The sequence below is a fragment of the Drosophila grimshawi genome, unplaced genomic scaffold (genome assembly GCF_018153295.1).
Source record: "Drosophila grimshawi isolate 15287-2541.00 unplaced genomic scaffold, ASM1815329v1 contig_44, whole genome shotgun sequence".
Taxonomy (NCBI): domain Eukaryota; kingdom Metazoa; phylum Arthropoda; class Insecta; order Diptera; family Drosophilidae; genus Drosophila; species Drosophila grimshawi.
The window spans coordinates 346979-362892 of record NW_025063240.1 but is presented as its reverse complement, the minus strand read 5'-3'; the positions used below and the strand labels follow the sequence as shown (position 1 = coordinate 362892).

General features: G+C 39.6%; 2 protein-coding genes across 2 annotated transcripts; both read left to right on the top strand.

Moving 5' to 3' along the window:
- Positions 1–3047: 3047 nt before the first annotated feature.
- Positions 3048–6017, top strand: LOC122322560 (nucleophosmin-like). The gene is made up of 2 exons (XM_043215305.1): positions 3048–3180; positions 5776–6017. The coding sequence occupies exons 1-2, from the start codon at positions 3048–3050 to the stop codon at positions 6015–6017; spliced, it is 375 nt and encodes a 124-aa protein (XP_043071240.1).
- Positions 6018–10948: 4931 nt separating this feature from the next.
- On the top strand, positions 10949–12010 carry LOC6558303. Its single transcript, XM_001985550.3, has one exon. It carries the CDS (start codon positions 11072–11074, stop codon positions 11879–11881), a length of 810 nt encoding a protein of 269 aa, XP_001985586.1. The 5' UTR covers positions 10949–11071; the 3' UTR covers positions 11882–12010.
- The last annotated feature ends 3904 nt before the right edge of the window (positions 12011–15914 follow it).

Below are 15914 nucleotides of genomic sequence, written 5' to 3'. Positions count from 1 at the left end.
TTGAGGAAAAGCTCGCAGGTATTTGATAATCTCGGTTGTGTACTAGCCGCTGTTAAAATCAACGTATGCTGCGCTAAATGTTTTGTATGTTTTGAATGTTTTGGCAAGTGGTGCAGTGTCAACAGCATTCGATTAATAAATAATGCAATTGAATGGCTGGCTGGCAATTGCTGAGTTGCATGTCGCAGTCAACATGGCGCAACATATTTTACAGACGACACTAACAGAAAAAGCAACAGCAACAGCAACAACATCAGCAACAACAATGTGAATGCTGAAAATGTTTAGTTTTAGCACCGCAGGTGGTCAACAGACGGCTGGCAAAAGGCACACACCACACGGCAATTCTTTTTGTTACGGTGTGCTCCAGGATAATGACAGGCCAACAACACCAGCAACAATATTAACAGCAGCAGCAGCAATAACAACAACAGTGCAAACAGGAGCATAAGCAAAACCATCGAGGCATTGCCATTGGAGGCGATTGTCAATTGTTGTTGTCAATTACGTGAGCAAAACATGCACCCGACCAATGTATGAATGAAACCCACGGCACATCGGCGTCAATCCCTCCTCCCTGCTCACTGCTGCTGCTCCTCCAACTGCTGACCACAACATCGAACTGAAAATTTGTACCCGAAATCATCATGTCAATTGCCAGGCAACGGGCCGGAACCAGCCAAACAAATGCAAAGCGACCGTAACACAAAGACCAGTTCCTCGCAGCAGTTGGTTGCATTTTGGAGTAGTTAGAGATGAGAGCCCATACAACGATTAAAACACAGCTGCGAAGATATATCTCTTAAGACTTCGATTATTCGATTATTATCTTTATTAGACAAGATGTTGCTAAGTAATGCTAATTAAATAAAATGGTGTCACATTACTAAGTTTACTTTTGTTTCGCCCCAAATAATTTTAACCTTAAAATATAGCAAATGTAATTTTTGATTCATTTTAGAGGATGAGTTCTACATTGGACTTGAGCTCATCTCTTGTGTGTAGTTGCCTGCTTAATTGGCCAGCCAATTGTTGTGGGCCTTGTGTATTGAGATTAACGATTTGTGGCGGGCAACAGCATTTGTCAAAGTGTCAGAACAGGGAACTGTCAGCGAGCTACAATAATTCCAACTGGAGCTGCACTTAGAGTGGGTAAGTATCGGACAACTCTATGGGGCTGCTGCTGCCGCTGTTGCTGTTGCTGTTGCTGCTGCTGTTGCTGCTGCTGTTGCTGCTGCTGTTGCTGCTGCTGTTGCTGAGGTAGCTAAAACGTCTTTCTCTCAATTGCAAATAGGCTGCTAGTCGCTGCTAGTTCGTTGCGACATCAGCATAAATTGAACCCGCTCTGACCTTTTTAATTAAAAACGGGCAACGTTCGTCTAATTCGGACTGCAGCTGGACTCGGCATTCGTGCTGCATTCGCATGCTAAAAATTGGAAAATTGACGTTAGTCCGTCCGTCAACTACTTTTAGGCCGACGCGACAAGGATTTGGCTGCATTTAAGCGGAAGAGAATTGTTATCTAATGTCTGAAGGCGACGGGTCAACTGCAGGCACAGCGAAGCAGTCACGCAGTCAACGTCACCGACCGGGAATTGAAACACGAGCGAGAAAAGTGTTAATAAATTGAAGCCAGCCAAGGACTGGACTGGCTCTGTGCAGGCTGGCAATGTTGTAGAAGGGAACAGAGTCACCGTCTCGTCTTATTGTCCAAAATAAAGTTACGCTGTTGCCGGGTCGCTGCTCGATGTGCCAAATAAATTTGTTTAATTCCCCACTCGATGTGAACGCTACACCGAGAAAATATTTTATAATGCCGACAACACTCGGAGTGCCACAGCGGGGTGTGCAGCCTTGTAACACTGGACAAGCGACTGGGCGACTGGGCCACTGAGCGACTGGGCGACTGAAACGTGCCTGGGATTTTCGTTGTCCGTCGGGGCGCAACTCAACCTGACTAATTAGACGCGTCATTGTAGCCCGATTGGATTTGCATTTGGATTTGGATTTGGATTTGAATTGGGCAAGACTTTTCCAATTGGCATTGTTAATGAGCATGGACCATGGGGCTGCTCGCCTTTGCGCCTTTTCGCCTGCAACTGAGTGCCAAGTTTCCTAAATGGCAACTAATTGGCATTTAACGTGGCCAAAGTGGCGGAGTTACAGTAAATGCACTTTTAAGGTTGCTCCACTGCTAACCTTACAATGCCAGTCACACAGTGGAGTATGCAAATTAGGTGGACTCTACCTTAAAAGCCCTGGCAAGACATGATATTTTAGAGTCTTGTTGAATAACCAACAAATGTTGAATCTTTTCCTTTACTAATTTATTTTTTTAAGGTCGCCTAAGAACGTGCACAGTTTTTAAAAAGTAAAAATGAAATTTAAAGTTACAAATTATATGATATTAAATTCAAACTAAAATGTAAAATTAAGAAAATTTAAAGCAAAGTATTTACACCTTAATGGAAAATGGTCAGCCCAATGAATTGTTCTTTAGATATTTGAAAATGATTTTAGACTTGATTGGATGGAAAACGGAAAAACTTCACAAACCAATTTATTATAATTTTCCGATTATTTATCACAAAGCACTACTATTGGCTTCATCCGTACAATGATCAACCGTCAGTCTCTTGTTTATGAGGAATGCCATTTATTTCAATGTTCGTATATGTACGATATTTATATTTACGATGTGTAAGGCAAATTCCCATTTTTATCTTTATAATGCTCTTTTCCCTTACTGCTTTATGGCGAATCCATTGGCTCTTATACAAAATTCTTTTTCATTATTTTGATTACACATATATAATGGCAATTGGTTTCTGCTGTCATTGTTTTCATCATCGCATCTGCATCCCATTTGTATTTAACATATTATTCATATAATATCAATTAGTTGCATATGTGCGCCAATCTCCCGTATGTCCAACAGCTGCGAATTATTGGACGCTGTCGAACGGGCAGATATCCGGGCAGTGTCCACTCTTTTGGCCTTGTCAATGGCAAACGAGTAAAAGAGCTCACTCGATTGACTGTTAATGATGACTACGATGATGATGATGATGCTGCCGGAGCATGACGAAGATATCGACGACGATGACGACGATGACGACGACGACGATGGCGACTGTGACAACGGCAACATCAATGTCAGGACAGGAAACGTGGTCATATGTGCTTACCATTTTCTTTTTTGGCTTTTCTCTGGCACACAAAAAGCTCATTTTATGCCAATTTTTGTGTCCCTTCGTAGCAAAGTGAATGAAATTTAACGAGCTGTCCGAGCACAGCCACACACACACACACATACTCGTATATCCATACATACATGCATGCTTTAACCAATAAACAACAGGGGAGTACAAATGTGTCCATGAAAAGGATTCCCATTAACGGCTAATTTGAGCTGAATACTGAAAAGCCATGGCAATCAAAGAAGCTACTTAATTGGGTTTTACCGGATAAAATAAAACGAACAACACCTAGTAAGAGATAACTAAATAAGCCTTTGGTATCATTAGCACAACCCAAACTGCTATTCATTCGTAGCTTATTGGAAAGGTATTTTAATTACCCTTAATATCATAACAAAATGTGTAAAGGCTTAAACACATAATAAAATCTAATAAGTCAATTATATCAAAAACACTTCATTGGCACACGAAATATTTTTGAGCATTATTAACTCGTACAGCAGCAATATTGCTTCATTAGAGTTAATTATAATCTTCCCTCATCAATGAAAATTGTATTTCGTATTATTAGTATAAATAAAATAAGGACAGTTTTCCGGTTTTACAAATTAAGTACGCTGTGGGTAGTTTCTTTTCATGATCGCAAATAAATTTTCTATCGAAATTTAATCTATGTTTAACCAAATTAATGTACTGTCAGACAGACTTTTTGTATGATACAGTTTTCTCTGCATTTACTGTTCCACTTATGGCGTCTACCTTAATTGTATTATAAAATCTATTAGCCGACCGATTGTTCGTATATAATAAAGTGGTTTCATCTTGAAAATCTTGTGCCCAAATATTGGAAGTAATTAAACCCGGGTAAATATTGACTTCTGTGCAGTTATTTTGTTAATTAAAAATAAAAAAAGGTGTTTGTATAAGGACTGATCCATAGTTTGATTGTCCCTATTCGAGCTATTGGATGTAGCAGATTTTGTTTATAAAAATCTTAGTAATATTATAAGACGCGTAGCTATTGTGATTAGACAGAATATCTTGCCACCGATTGTTAATTGATATCGACCAATTGTTCTTCTGTTCTTCCTCCATATGTCTTTAAAACTAAGACGTCGTTACACAATTCTCGATAAATTTACGACTCAAATTCAAATCTTCTGGGGTATAATAATAATATGTTTAAACCTTTTCTTGCATGAACATATTTACATTAAAATGTATATTTCTAGTTTATTCAAACTCAAATTTTTGTAAAATTTAGGAGCTATTTTCCTTAACTTTTCTCTTCTCAGACCTGCTTCATGTTGTTCGTTTGCCAACCGTTGTTATAATATTATAAGTACTCATCAAATCAATGCATTCCACTATGTATAGACAATATTCGAGGACCGGCAAATATAGCATATCGCTTAATTATGTATGCAACTAACGTAGCAGCCTCGAAAACTGAAGCATACTCCGCCCACTCGCCCACTCTCCCTTCATCAGATTGTATGCTTTACTATGCACCTCACCCGCCTGGTTGTTAGTTTTTGGCTTAACCTCTTGCCAATTTAAAATTGGTTTGCCTGGTCTGGCAAGTTCAAATATGCACAAACATTTGTTCAAAGGCTAAAGATTTATCTCGCCTGTTGTACGGTAGACACCCTGTGGTTCCTTTCGGATTTCACGTCTGCTTCCGTTTCTCGATTTCTCGTGCTTGTGCTGGGATTGGCTCTGCCTGCCACGCTGCCACGCTGCCACGCTGCCAGCTGAGGCTGGGGCTCTGAAGCCGTGCCGTGGAGTTCGCTACCGGGTCTGGAACTCTTTGGGTATTCATATGAGCGCACCGATACAAATCTGTGAATTTCAAGTGCAAAACTTGAATATGCAATTGAATTCTTTCAGAATTTTTATTTTTTTTTTGGTTTTTATTCACTGCTCTCGCTGCTGGAAATTGTTTGATAGCGCGCTGTACTTTTTCTGACTTGAGACAGCATGTGGAATATGCTAAAAGCCGAAGTGTCTTTTCTGGCTAGCACAGTGATATAGCAAAAAGCAACGACAGACAAGGCATATCTGGTTAACAAATTCCATGGAAAAATAGTGTGTAGTCGAAATTATGAGTAGCTATTGTTTCTGCCCAAATTATAAATTAAAAGAAAATGTCTCATATCAACATTTTGTTATTTGAGCTTATATATTTTTTATATATACGAATTTATTGAATCGAATTTACCCATTCTTTAATTCAACATAATTCAAAATTTCCATTTAGATTAAACATCAAAATTTGTATTGCTTTTAAGCTCAGTAACGTCACTAATTTGAGCACATTGCTGTGGGGCACATAATGCCTTCGCCTATGCCTGGGCCGATGGTAAAAATCATGTTGTTCGCTCCATTGTCAGACTGTGAGTTTGATTGGCTCCCATTGGCCGAAAAACATTTGGCCAAAAAGGTTTTAGAGTATCGAGCTGAGAATTCAGCTAACAATTGGAGCTTGCAGAAGGTCGCTCGCCTTGTTGCTGGCTGTCGCCGTTGGTTCCACTGCCAATTTGCATATTCACGCTGTGGATAAAAATCAAAACAGTGGGTGCCGTTCCTGCCACAGAGGCAAGAGGCATGCTACAGCCAAACGGCAGCGAACGAGATGCAATGACAACAACGACAACAGCGACAACAACGACAACTACGCCAACGACAAAGAGAGGAGGACAAACGCCAAGGCAATCGATGAATGGCACCGAGAAATGCAAAATGTGCCTGCTGGGCAGCCATGAAACCATAAACCCCAAACCCGAGGCACAAGCTGAAATCGCGGCCAAAGTGTAGCCAGCCAAACAAATTCAAAAATGTTTGGTGAATTTCAATTGCTGACAAATTGCGAAAGCGCCAGCGATGCCAGGAAGCGAGAGCAAATGCGCCGCAGGACAGGTTCAAAAGCGAGCATTGATGATGCCACATCGATGAATCCACCAACAGCAACAACAATAGCAACAACAAATACAACAAAGATGATGACGACGACGGTGCTGTTGATATTATTATTAGTACCGGTGAATGCCAAATTGTCCTTAAGGATATAAATGGAATTTGAAATTATTTTATCAACATTTTTGATTGCTTCCAGCCGAACAATTGCCGCAGACAGGACAGCATAGGACACCGATGGACTCATTCACAGCGTCCAGACCTACATATTTTAATAATATGCACAAAAGTTATGAATTCGTCTGCCAACAAAGCAACCCGACAATGATAATTTTGATGTTGATGTTGATGATGATGATGACGACGATGATGGTGCTGATAAGTGCCAGCAATACGTTCTCTGGTTTAGCAAATTGTGGAAATGATAAATTTTAGAGTGCCTCCACATCCACTCGAACATAAAGTTGGCCATGAGTTTTGAGCGGTTCATTGTCCCTATGCTAATTATTATTGCATGGCGGCATCTCTAGCGGCCAGGATTTGATTTAAGCTGATAAGGAAATTGCTTAGAATTCTTAATAGGGCCAATGGTAAATGGAGCAGAAGTTATAACTTGGTTAGCTAACAGCTCCAGCAGCCGATTCTAAGGGTTCCGAGGTGTTAAGCTGCTGATGGATATTTGAGTTGCCCCAAAGGCTGGGGTCAGGTGCTCATTGAAATAAGTTGACAATTTGGCTCTGAGAAACTCGGCACGTGTTGGCTTTCCTGCATATTTCAATTGATTAGTCATTGATTTCGTGCTGCTGAGTGTATTAATGGCCACTGAGTTTTTATGTGAGTTGAATAATGTTGATAGGAATCTTCGGTAACTTTATTCTGCTTTAGTTGTCAATTTCAATAGAAATAACTTTGGTTTTGTAGCTTGTGAATATTATGAAATAATCTTCTTTTAAGCGGGTCTTTTATGAATGAATTCATCAAAGTGGTCTTCACTTTAAGATATAACTCGCAACACATGAATTATATAGAATGTATACAAAATAGTCTTATTTAACTGTATTTTATGTGATACCTTTTAACTTACCTTTAGCCAACACTTTTAAGAGTATTATTGGATTAGACTCAACTGCTGCTCGTTTGTATTTATAGGCAGATACATTTGTCTGTACTTTTGTCTATACTATACACATGCATTGATTTTTATTATATAGACTTTCACGTGTGTATATTAGAAATAGTTTATCTACAAAAGTCTTGTAGATTGCATTAATTGAAAATACTTTCAGATAGTTTAGAGTAATTTGTTGCAGCGTCATTTGTAGTCCAATATTTGTGTTGTGCTTTTCATACATGACAGAGTTCATATGCAATTTTAGGTAGAGTGTCATCAGTTTTTGGTCAGTTTGGCAATTGGAAATAACAAGAACGTATATGTGTCCTGTGGATCTTGGATACACAAACAGAGACTCATCAAATTTGTCTGGTCCTAACGCAATACAAACAAAGCACTAATTTAAATGGATCTCTCATCAGTGTTATGACAGTTTAAGTTTTGATACGCCACGAGCTAGAAGTTGGGTTTGAGTGTGTGTATGTTGGGCATGTGTGTGTGTGTGTGTGTATGTGTGTCTATATTTTAGAAATTTATTGGCAAAAGGCAAATACACATATGCAAATAGGCAGCGCACTCAAAACTAATGTACTATGCAGAGCAATCGCTTCATCTCCCCTGCCCTCACAGCTCGTCACAATGCCTGCAGTTGGTTGTGAATGAAGTGGATTCATTCTCATCCCTTGTACACACACTAAACACACACAAATACACACTCAAACACGCTCACACTTAAGCAAGCACAGCATAAATATTCAATTTAAATTATTACCAGATTGGCTTTCACGAATTTCCATTATGCACTTATTTCATTTTCGAAATTTTGACTACGAGGATGATAACGCCTGAGAGCAGTCGACGTATGCAAATTCCATTCTATACGTAGAGAGTTTGAATCCCACTCATCAATAAGCAATTTAATTTGTCAATCGTCTCTCTGCCTACAATCAACAGAATCCATCAGCTAAAATCATTGTCCTTGGAATGCGTTCATGCTACAATTAAAATGGTTCGTTACAATAGAAGGACCAATTCTAGCCAGGAGCTGGCTCAGGAGCAACAGGAGCATTCCAATGCTAGGCTTGTAATTAAAATAAACACAGTACACACAGAAACACACACTCTCACACACACGCCACATACTTGAAGAGTCGCATTTACATATGCATATGTGTACTGTCAAAATGCACATATAAATTGCTTTTGTATTTATGCAGAGCACATTAATAACGCTCATACGTCCTGTCGTACATTTAGGCTTAAGCTACAAGCATGCAAACCAGAACATAACAGAACAGAACAGAACAGAGCTAAATGTCTTTGAAATTCACCCAAGGGGCATTATGCATAAGTATAAATTGGTATTTGAATGTTGCAGTTAGTGTGGCCAGCTTGGGGTTATATTGAAATACCAATACTGAAATCTAATCAAACCGCAAATTAATCATTTGCAATTAATAATTAATTAATTAGTGTACATGATATAAAATAGAGTTTAGAATGAAGAAGAGCAAAGTTGAGGGAAATTGTGTTACAAATAAATTACCTAAAATCTACCCTTCACTTAGGTTGTGGCCTATACTTCTCTTCTAGTCTCAAATAAGCTCTATAGAATTAATTATATCTTATTTGTAAGTAGCTTCTCTTCCGATATTTTGAAAATTATATATTGTTCGGAGAAGTTAAGGGATTTATTCATATTATCTATATAATATTTTGACTTTATTTTTCCAAATGGTAGTTGTTAAGTCTATTTATTAACATTAAATTCTAATGACAAGCGGCAGGCAAATTCCAAAAATGCATCATATTATAAATACAACTTGATATCGAATAGAATGTTTGCAATTTGATATCATCTCATACCCTTTTCCTATCTACACTTAAGAACTACGATAAAGTTAATGTAAAATAGTAAGTAAATGAAAATGATTATCTTCCAGCTAAGTTGTGGTTATCGAAAAGAATTCAAGGTACAAATTCCCTCGTGCAAACTTTCAATGAACGTCACAATACCTGCTCTCAAGCACTCAGATTGAATGGCTCCGCTTGTAAGCACCTGTAAACTTAGGCAGCCAACTAACTCACTTCCACAGAGAGAGAACAACAAGAACAACAATCATAAAAATGACACCAACAACAATAGATTGGCCAACCAGGCAAACCCAGAAGAGGACCTGGCCCAAGCTTCAATGCACTTGCTGAGCATTTGATTTGTCACCCAAGGCGTGCAAATGATAATCGAAAAATCACTCATCTGTGCCTCTGTCCTTTCGACCAGTTCATGTGTGTGTTTGTGTGTGTGTGTGGACATGTGTGTATGAATGTATGTATGTATGCAAAAGCAAAGCTGATTTGTCTGCCCGCTTGACTGGCCAGCTCTGATGTCCAAACTGCTGTCTGTCTGCCGTGTGTGTCGCCCCTTTCATCTCTGGCTGCCTGCATTTCCGCATCCGGATTTGCATTTGACACCAGTGCCTGGAACAGTAACTACTGCCGCACACACACACACACACACACAAATCACATATCCACACACAGCCACACGCACGCACATCCTTTTTAGGGCAAAAACTTAACTGCTCGACACTTGTTTTGTGGTGTGTTGTCATTGTGTGGCTGCCAGTGCGTAGGTGTTGCTGCCGGGAGACTTCGTTAGTTGCCAAACCCACACCCCACCACCCCCTCCCCAACGCTTCGGTTGAACCAAGCTGCCCAATCTGAGTCTCCAACTGGGCAAAAAGCTGTTGAAGGACATGGTGACATGAATGCAGTGGAGCAAAGCGAGTGGAACGACAGCTGCCTCCTCATTTCAATCGAGGCCTTTTTTGATTCTTTGCCATGAATGGAAATCTGCTAAACATTTAAGCAAGCACAATGGGCCGACCAACTGGCCCAGACTTTGACTAAACACAATCGAGCTGCACTTATTGCTTAAAATGATAATTTCTGGCAACTTGCTGAGATATCAATATGAAGATATCAATATAATCTTTTGACCGCTTCTTCTTATGACAGTTAAGCGGAATAGTTCTCCGATAACATAAGTTTATAACATATTAAGAGCTTCAAATATATTTTTCTAGTGATCCTAGTACGTACTACTACTAGTGATACTACTACAAACTTTATCAGAGCAAAAGCAGAGTCAGCATTGCAGTAGTAATAGCAGCAGCAAGAGCAAATATTCATTGTGCTATCTGTAGTTGTAGCAATAGCTGAAGGCACAAAGCAGCTAGTGCTATTGATATAGCAATCGCATATTTGTGCTCTGCGTAGCTGCTACTGGAGTTGCTATTAAAGCACTTACCTAAACTACATTCCATTAGATTGACCGATTATTTATAATGCAGCCGGTCGTCACCGGCAACATGAGTGACCGAAGGCAAAATATGAATATATCCCAAGTTTCATCAGAAAAGCTTCAAAGCCGACGGAGTTCTGCGCATAAAAAGTTCGGTCAGACGGACATGGCCATATATTAGATAATATCTTGTAGACGGTGTACAAATAAATCGATTCCGCCAATAGCAAAAATTACTCGTGGGTAAGCCGCTTTGAATCAACTGTGTTGTTTGAATTCAAGTTGCTCTTAACAGTGTGACAGGAAACTTAAATCGGTTTTCTCATTTGGGGTAGGCTTTTCTAAGCTAAAACGAGTATAAATAATAAACGAAATAATCATTTTGCTAGTATTTGAGGTTACGCAAAAGAATAAGAAATTCGATGCGCTCGGACTCGGTCCAGCAAAGTTCCATCAACTTCAGCAGCAGCAAATAATTATAGCAACAACAGCAAGAGCACTGATCAGAGTAATCAAGAACAGGAGGATAAATTAAGTTCAATGCTTGCGGAGCAGTGCGCCGTGGATCAACCCGAAAAGAAGACCCGACAACTGGGCTACACAGAGGATGATTTGAAGAGCTTTCTGGCTAGTTCAACCATCAAATCAGTTGATTTGGTTGCTCACAGCACCGCACAACTATTCCAGCGTTTTATTGACGCAACTTTTGAAATAGAGGAGTTGACACTGGCTGAACTGATCGATCATTATCATCTTGGTATCTTAATGCAGTCGTATAAGCCACTGGACACAGATTGCATGGGTTACCGTTCGGAGTTGTTGGATGCCGTGTGCAAACTGTCTATCGATTTGCCACCCGATTGCATCGAATATATTGGCACTGTCCTATGTGACAGATTTGTAATTGGCACGGGCATGGAGCGTGTGGAAAGGGTCGTCCAAATGCAACGGGCCCTGACGATGCTCATTATTAAAAATGATTTCAGTCGCCAGATTGCGATGAGTATTCTGCTGGCCATATTCGCCAAGGTCTCGGGTATGCCAAGGAATAATACCAATATTAATATTATCAGTGAGGTCTTCGAAATGGTCAAGCTAATTGACTGGATGCAGCTGAGCATCACCGGTAATGTGGCGGACGTATTTATCCTGGTGCGCTGCTTCTCGCTGATCATCAACTCGCAGCACAATCGCCAAGCAGATGCCGAGTGGAACTCTGAAACGAGCAGCAAAATACAGGAATATTTCATGCTTGTGCTACGAACAGTGCGCTCCTCTCCCAACTATGGTTTCTTTGAGATGATGGTGGAATGTTACATATGTGGCGCAAGCAGTTGCACACGTAAATAAGTGTGGAAATTTAGGCGTTTGCAAAACAAGCTTTTTGGGGGCAGCCTAAAGCTCACAACTCTCAAAAAATTACATTCAAAAAGTTATACGTATTGTAATGTTGTATATAACGCTTTGAAGAAGACGTCTCCGACCCAATTAAATATATATACATCTATTAGGATATTTGAATACCACCTACAAGATTTTAACTAATATTATTACAAGTTCACAGAAATAACTTTATATTAATAATATTTAAGGCACACTATAATCACTTCAATCCTGGCTTTCATGGTATGAAGATAACATCAGATTTGTTCACTGGTCAACAGCGGAATAACAAAAATATCAAACCATGCCAAAATGAACCAGCATAGACGAAGAAATGTTGCCTTTGGGCGTCCTCCTTAGCCACACCCCAGTAATCAAAAGTTATGGGAACAGAGCTAAATTTATGTGCCATTAACTCAAAGTGCGAGTGCCACAAGTCCTTCCACAAGTTGCCTCAAACTACATTCAAGTTTAGTGGTATTTTGATATAGCCGCACAGAGGATGCCCAGTGCTGGCATAAAGCAAGTTCATTACTTCAATATTTTGGCCACACAGGATGCGTTCTTGTCGGGACATGGGGTTTTTGGGGGCTGGCTTTGTGATTAGGCGGCAACCTCGTTTAAATTAAAATACTAAAGCCCAGCTAAGGGGGAGCAAGCCGGAGCCGACCGGCCGTTGAACCAAAACACAGCGACCTTTATTGGATTTTCAATTGTCACCAAGAGGCAGTCCTGATGTGGCTAAAGTATTTCTGGTTATGCCCGAAACGAAACCGAATCCCTACAAGGCTCGCTGCATACATATTGTATGTGTGTCGAGCCCTGAAAACCGCAAGTGAATGACATGGGATGACGTTGAATCCTCGCACTCGTTTATTTAGAATGGGTATAGGGAGGGGGAGTGGGAGTGGGAGTGGATAAAGGACAAGGGAGGGGGAGTCAACACTCATTTGATATTTGCTGGTCGGTGCTTTGTGCTCGGCTGCTGCTAATGACGATTGCCGTAAATGTGAGTTGTCTCCCTCGGCCCTTGTTATTTATAGGGGTGGGAACATATATACATATATATATATATGTGTGTGTGTGTGTAGTGTGTGTGTGGCAGAAACCCCTTTTTATTGATATGTCGTAGCTGGCGTTGGAAATTTCATTTGCCTCGCTTACACCACGATATCAACATGCATGCATATTTCAAGTGAAGTTATTGGCCTGCCCGCAACATTATCCCGAATTCCCGTTGGACATTCATTTGAATTACAAAATGCCAAATTAAAAGCAAATTATTGTGTTTAGCCATGTTCTTTGCCAACTTTGCATTGTAAGCAGTAATTTCTACTTGGAGTGTTGCTGTTGCTCGGTTGTTAAATAAATAGTTATAGTTAGTTCAATTCCTTGCATAAGCATACAAAGAGAAGCTGTTAATTAAGGAGATGCCTGCCAGCTTGGAATGTTTCTTATTGTTAGAGTGAAAGGTAAGTAAGGCAACGCTAAGATTGCAAGAGGGCCGTTAGACTAGCTAAGAGAATACATAATTTTAATTTGCTTATAGAATAGTAATAGAAGTGGATTTAAGTCGATAAGAGATATTATTGGTTTAACTAACTCAAGTATTAATTATAGAGGATATTGTAAATTTCCCCTAACAAGGAGCAACTCATCCACAACTATTTGAACAAGCGAAGTGATAGAAGTGTGGATATTCTAAAATGATGATTTAACGATTTCCAATATACCAACAAATCGATCGAAGCAGGACTAAGACACAGCACCGTCCAGTCAATGACCTCCGCGGGAAACGCATGGCTCTAAAGGGATGAGCAATTATGCGTTGTCTGGCGCATTAAATGTCTCCTGCTCTTAACCAGCAGACTCACTCATTCAGCACAGCCCAGCAGGCGGCAGTAGGAATGGAAAACTCATTAAAACTGCATGAATATAATAAGCATTCGTTTGATTTATAAGCACTCATTTATTGCCCAGAAAGATAGAAAGAAAGTGAAGGCAGTAAAACTTTTTGGCATATGGTCGTCAGATTTTGTTTTGCGGGTGGGTTGTTTGGTTGTCTACCAGCGACAGCTTCCTGACTAACCGCAGCAATGGCAATTTTCCTACATTATCCGACCATTCGGTGCAGAGATCAGGACCGAAATCAATTCCATTAGGATTATGAATGCAAACAGCAGGAAGCTGCGACTATAAACGCTCTTGTGTGCAAACATTTAAGAGCTCGCCATCTTGGTAAGGGTACGGAATGGGGATTGGGATTGGGTTTAGCAGTGCTAAGTAATAAGCATAATGCATGGCTGTTCCGAAGCCGGCCTTCCTCCCCTGTGGACTTGGACAATGCGTCGTGCTAAGACAATAATAAACATAACGGGCCAAGAAAAATTGCGTAAAAGCGTCAAATTTTTTGGCAGACGCCGGCAAATTGAACTCTGGATCCACTCGCTGGTTGTTTAGGCCTATAAATCGAGAGTGAGCTGAACAGCCGGCACATGTCCTTCGTCATATTTTACGCCGGCTTCATTAGTGCGCACATTGATAATTATGCAACGCGTAGAGTATCTCGAGGGAGGTTGCTGCAGCTGAGTCTTGGACTCCGCCCTGCCCCCACCCATTTGAGTGAGGAGGGGAATGTGGATGAGGGTGTCAGTGACAGCAAATCCTCTGCGCGTGTCGGCATTTGGCATTGTGCAAGCATTTCCGGGCGCTGGATAGAGAAAGAGAATCCACCACCTCGACTCTGTCCCACAGGAGTCAGTCAGGAGGAAACCTAGCGAGGCAAAGATGTAGCATTCAACAAACTTTGAGCTGTTGCATTTAATGGTCTTGAGAGTGGGTAAGAAGGGGAGTAGCACCAGCAATGGGCACTTCTGGCCCAGCTTCGTCTAACTAATGGCCACTGCGACTGACAACAGCTGCGGATTTACAAGCGAATGCATATGGCTGCTTAATTTACATAAAAGGTCGCTCAGTCAACAAAAGTGCGAAAGAAATGCTACTTGCCATTTCTCAAACGCTTACCACGGCCTGACTCTCAAGCGTAGGCAATCTTCTGTAACTGAAGCTTATTTCAAATCAACGCCGTCAAACAAAACATTCGCAAACAGGGTTTTGTGCCATATTTTACATGTCGCGATAGAGCGAGTAAGGATAATAAGGAAGGAGCAAGGTACGCGTTTCACAACATATCAACACACTCGCTGCTTTTGTCACCATGCAAAATTTTATTAAATTAAATCTATGATTAACAAGCTTTTGGAAAACACCCTGACAATGGGTTTTACTCACACTGTGGAATCCACCTATATTTTGTAAAAACAGTATAACTTTACATTAGTAGTGTTGAACCATTATACATTTGAATACCCACGATATTCTGTATTTTATATATTACATATTAAATTCGAATTTAGTAAGAAACTTTAATTTTTTGTTATATTTCAAATATGTATTTTATATTTCTTAAATCCATTAAAATTTGTGAACTGTAAATAGTTTTTTCTGTCTGTACTCAATCCTTGCAATAAATGCTGGACCATCTTACATTTTACTAACCCATTCATACAATTTTTTTGTTTTTTATTTTAACTTAATTCATTCCTGTTAATTTTATATAAATTATATAATTTGAATTGTGGACTGTGTTTAGTTCAAATAAAATTAAAAAATTAAGAAAATAATAATTAAAATAATAATAATAATAATACTATAACAATAATAATAATAAAATAATTCATATTTAATTAAATGTTGCTGTTTTTAAATTCCAAGAAAATTATATTTATTTGTTGTGTACTGTTGATTAATTAAAGCGTAATTAAATCCAGTCAACGAGTTTAAAAAGCGTGATATATACCAAATTTGAAGAGTGTAATCTAAGCTAATCGAATTTTTTGAAAAACATCATGTGAAGAGGTAGAAGCTGATCCGGAAAATAACTTTGATATATGAAGCGTAAGTTGCTGTTTGAAATAAATATGATGCCTACTTGGAATGA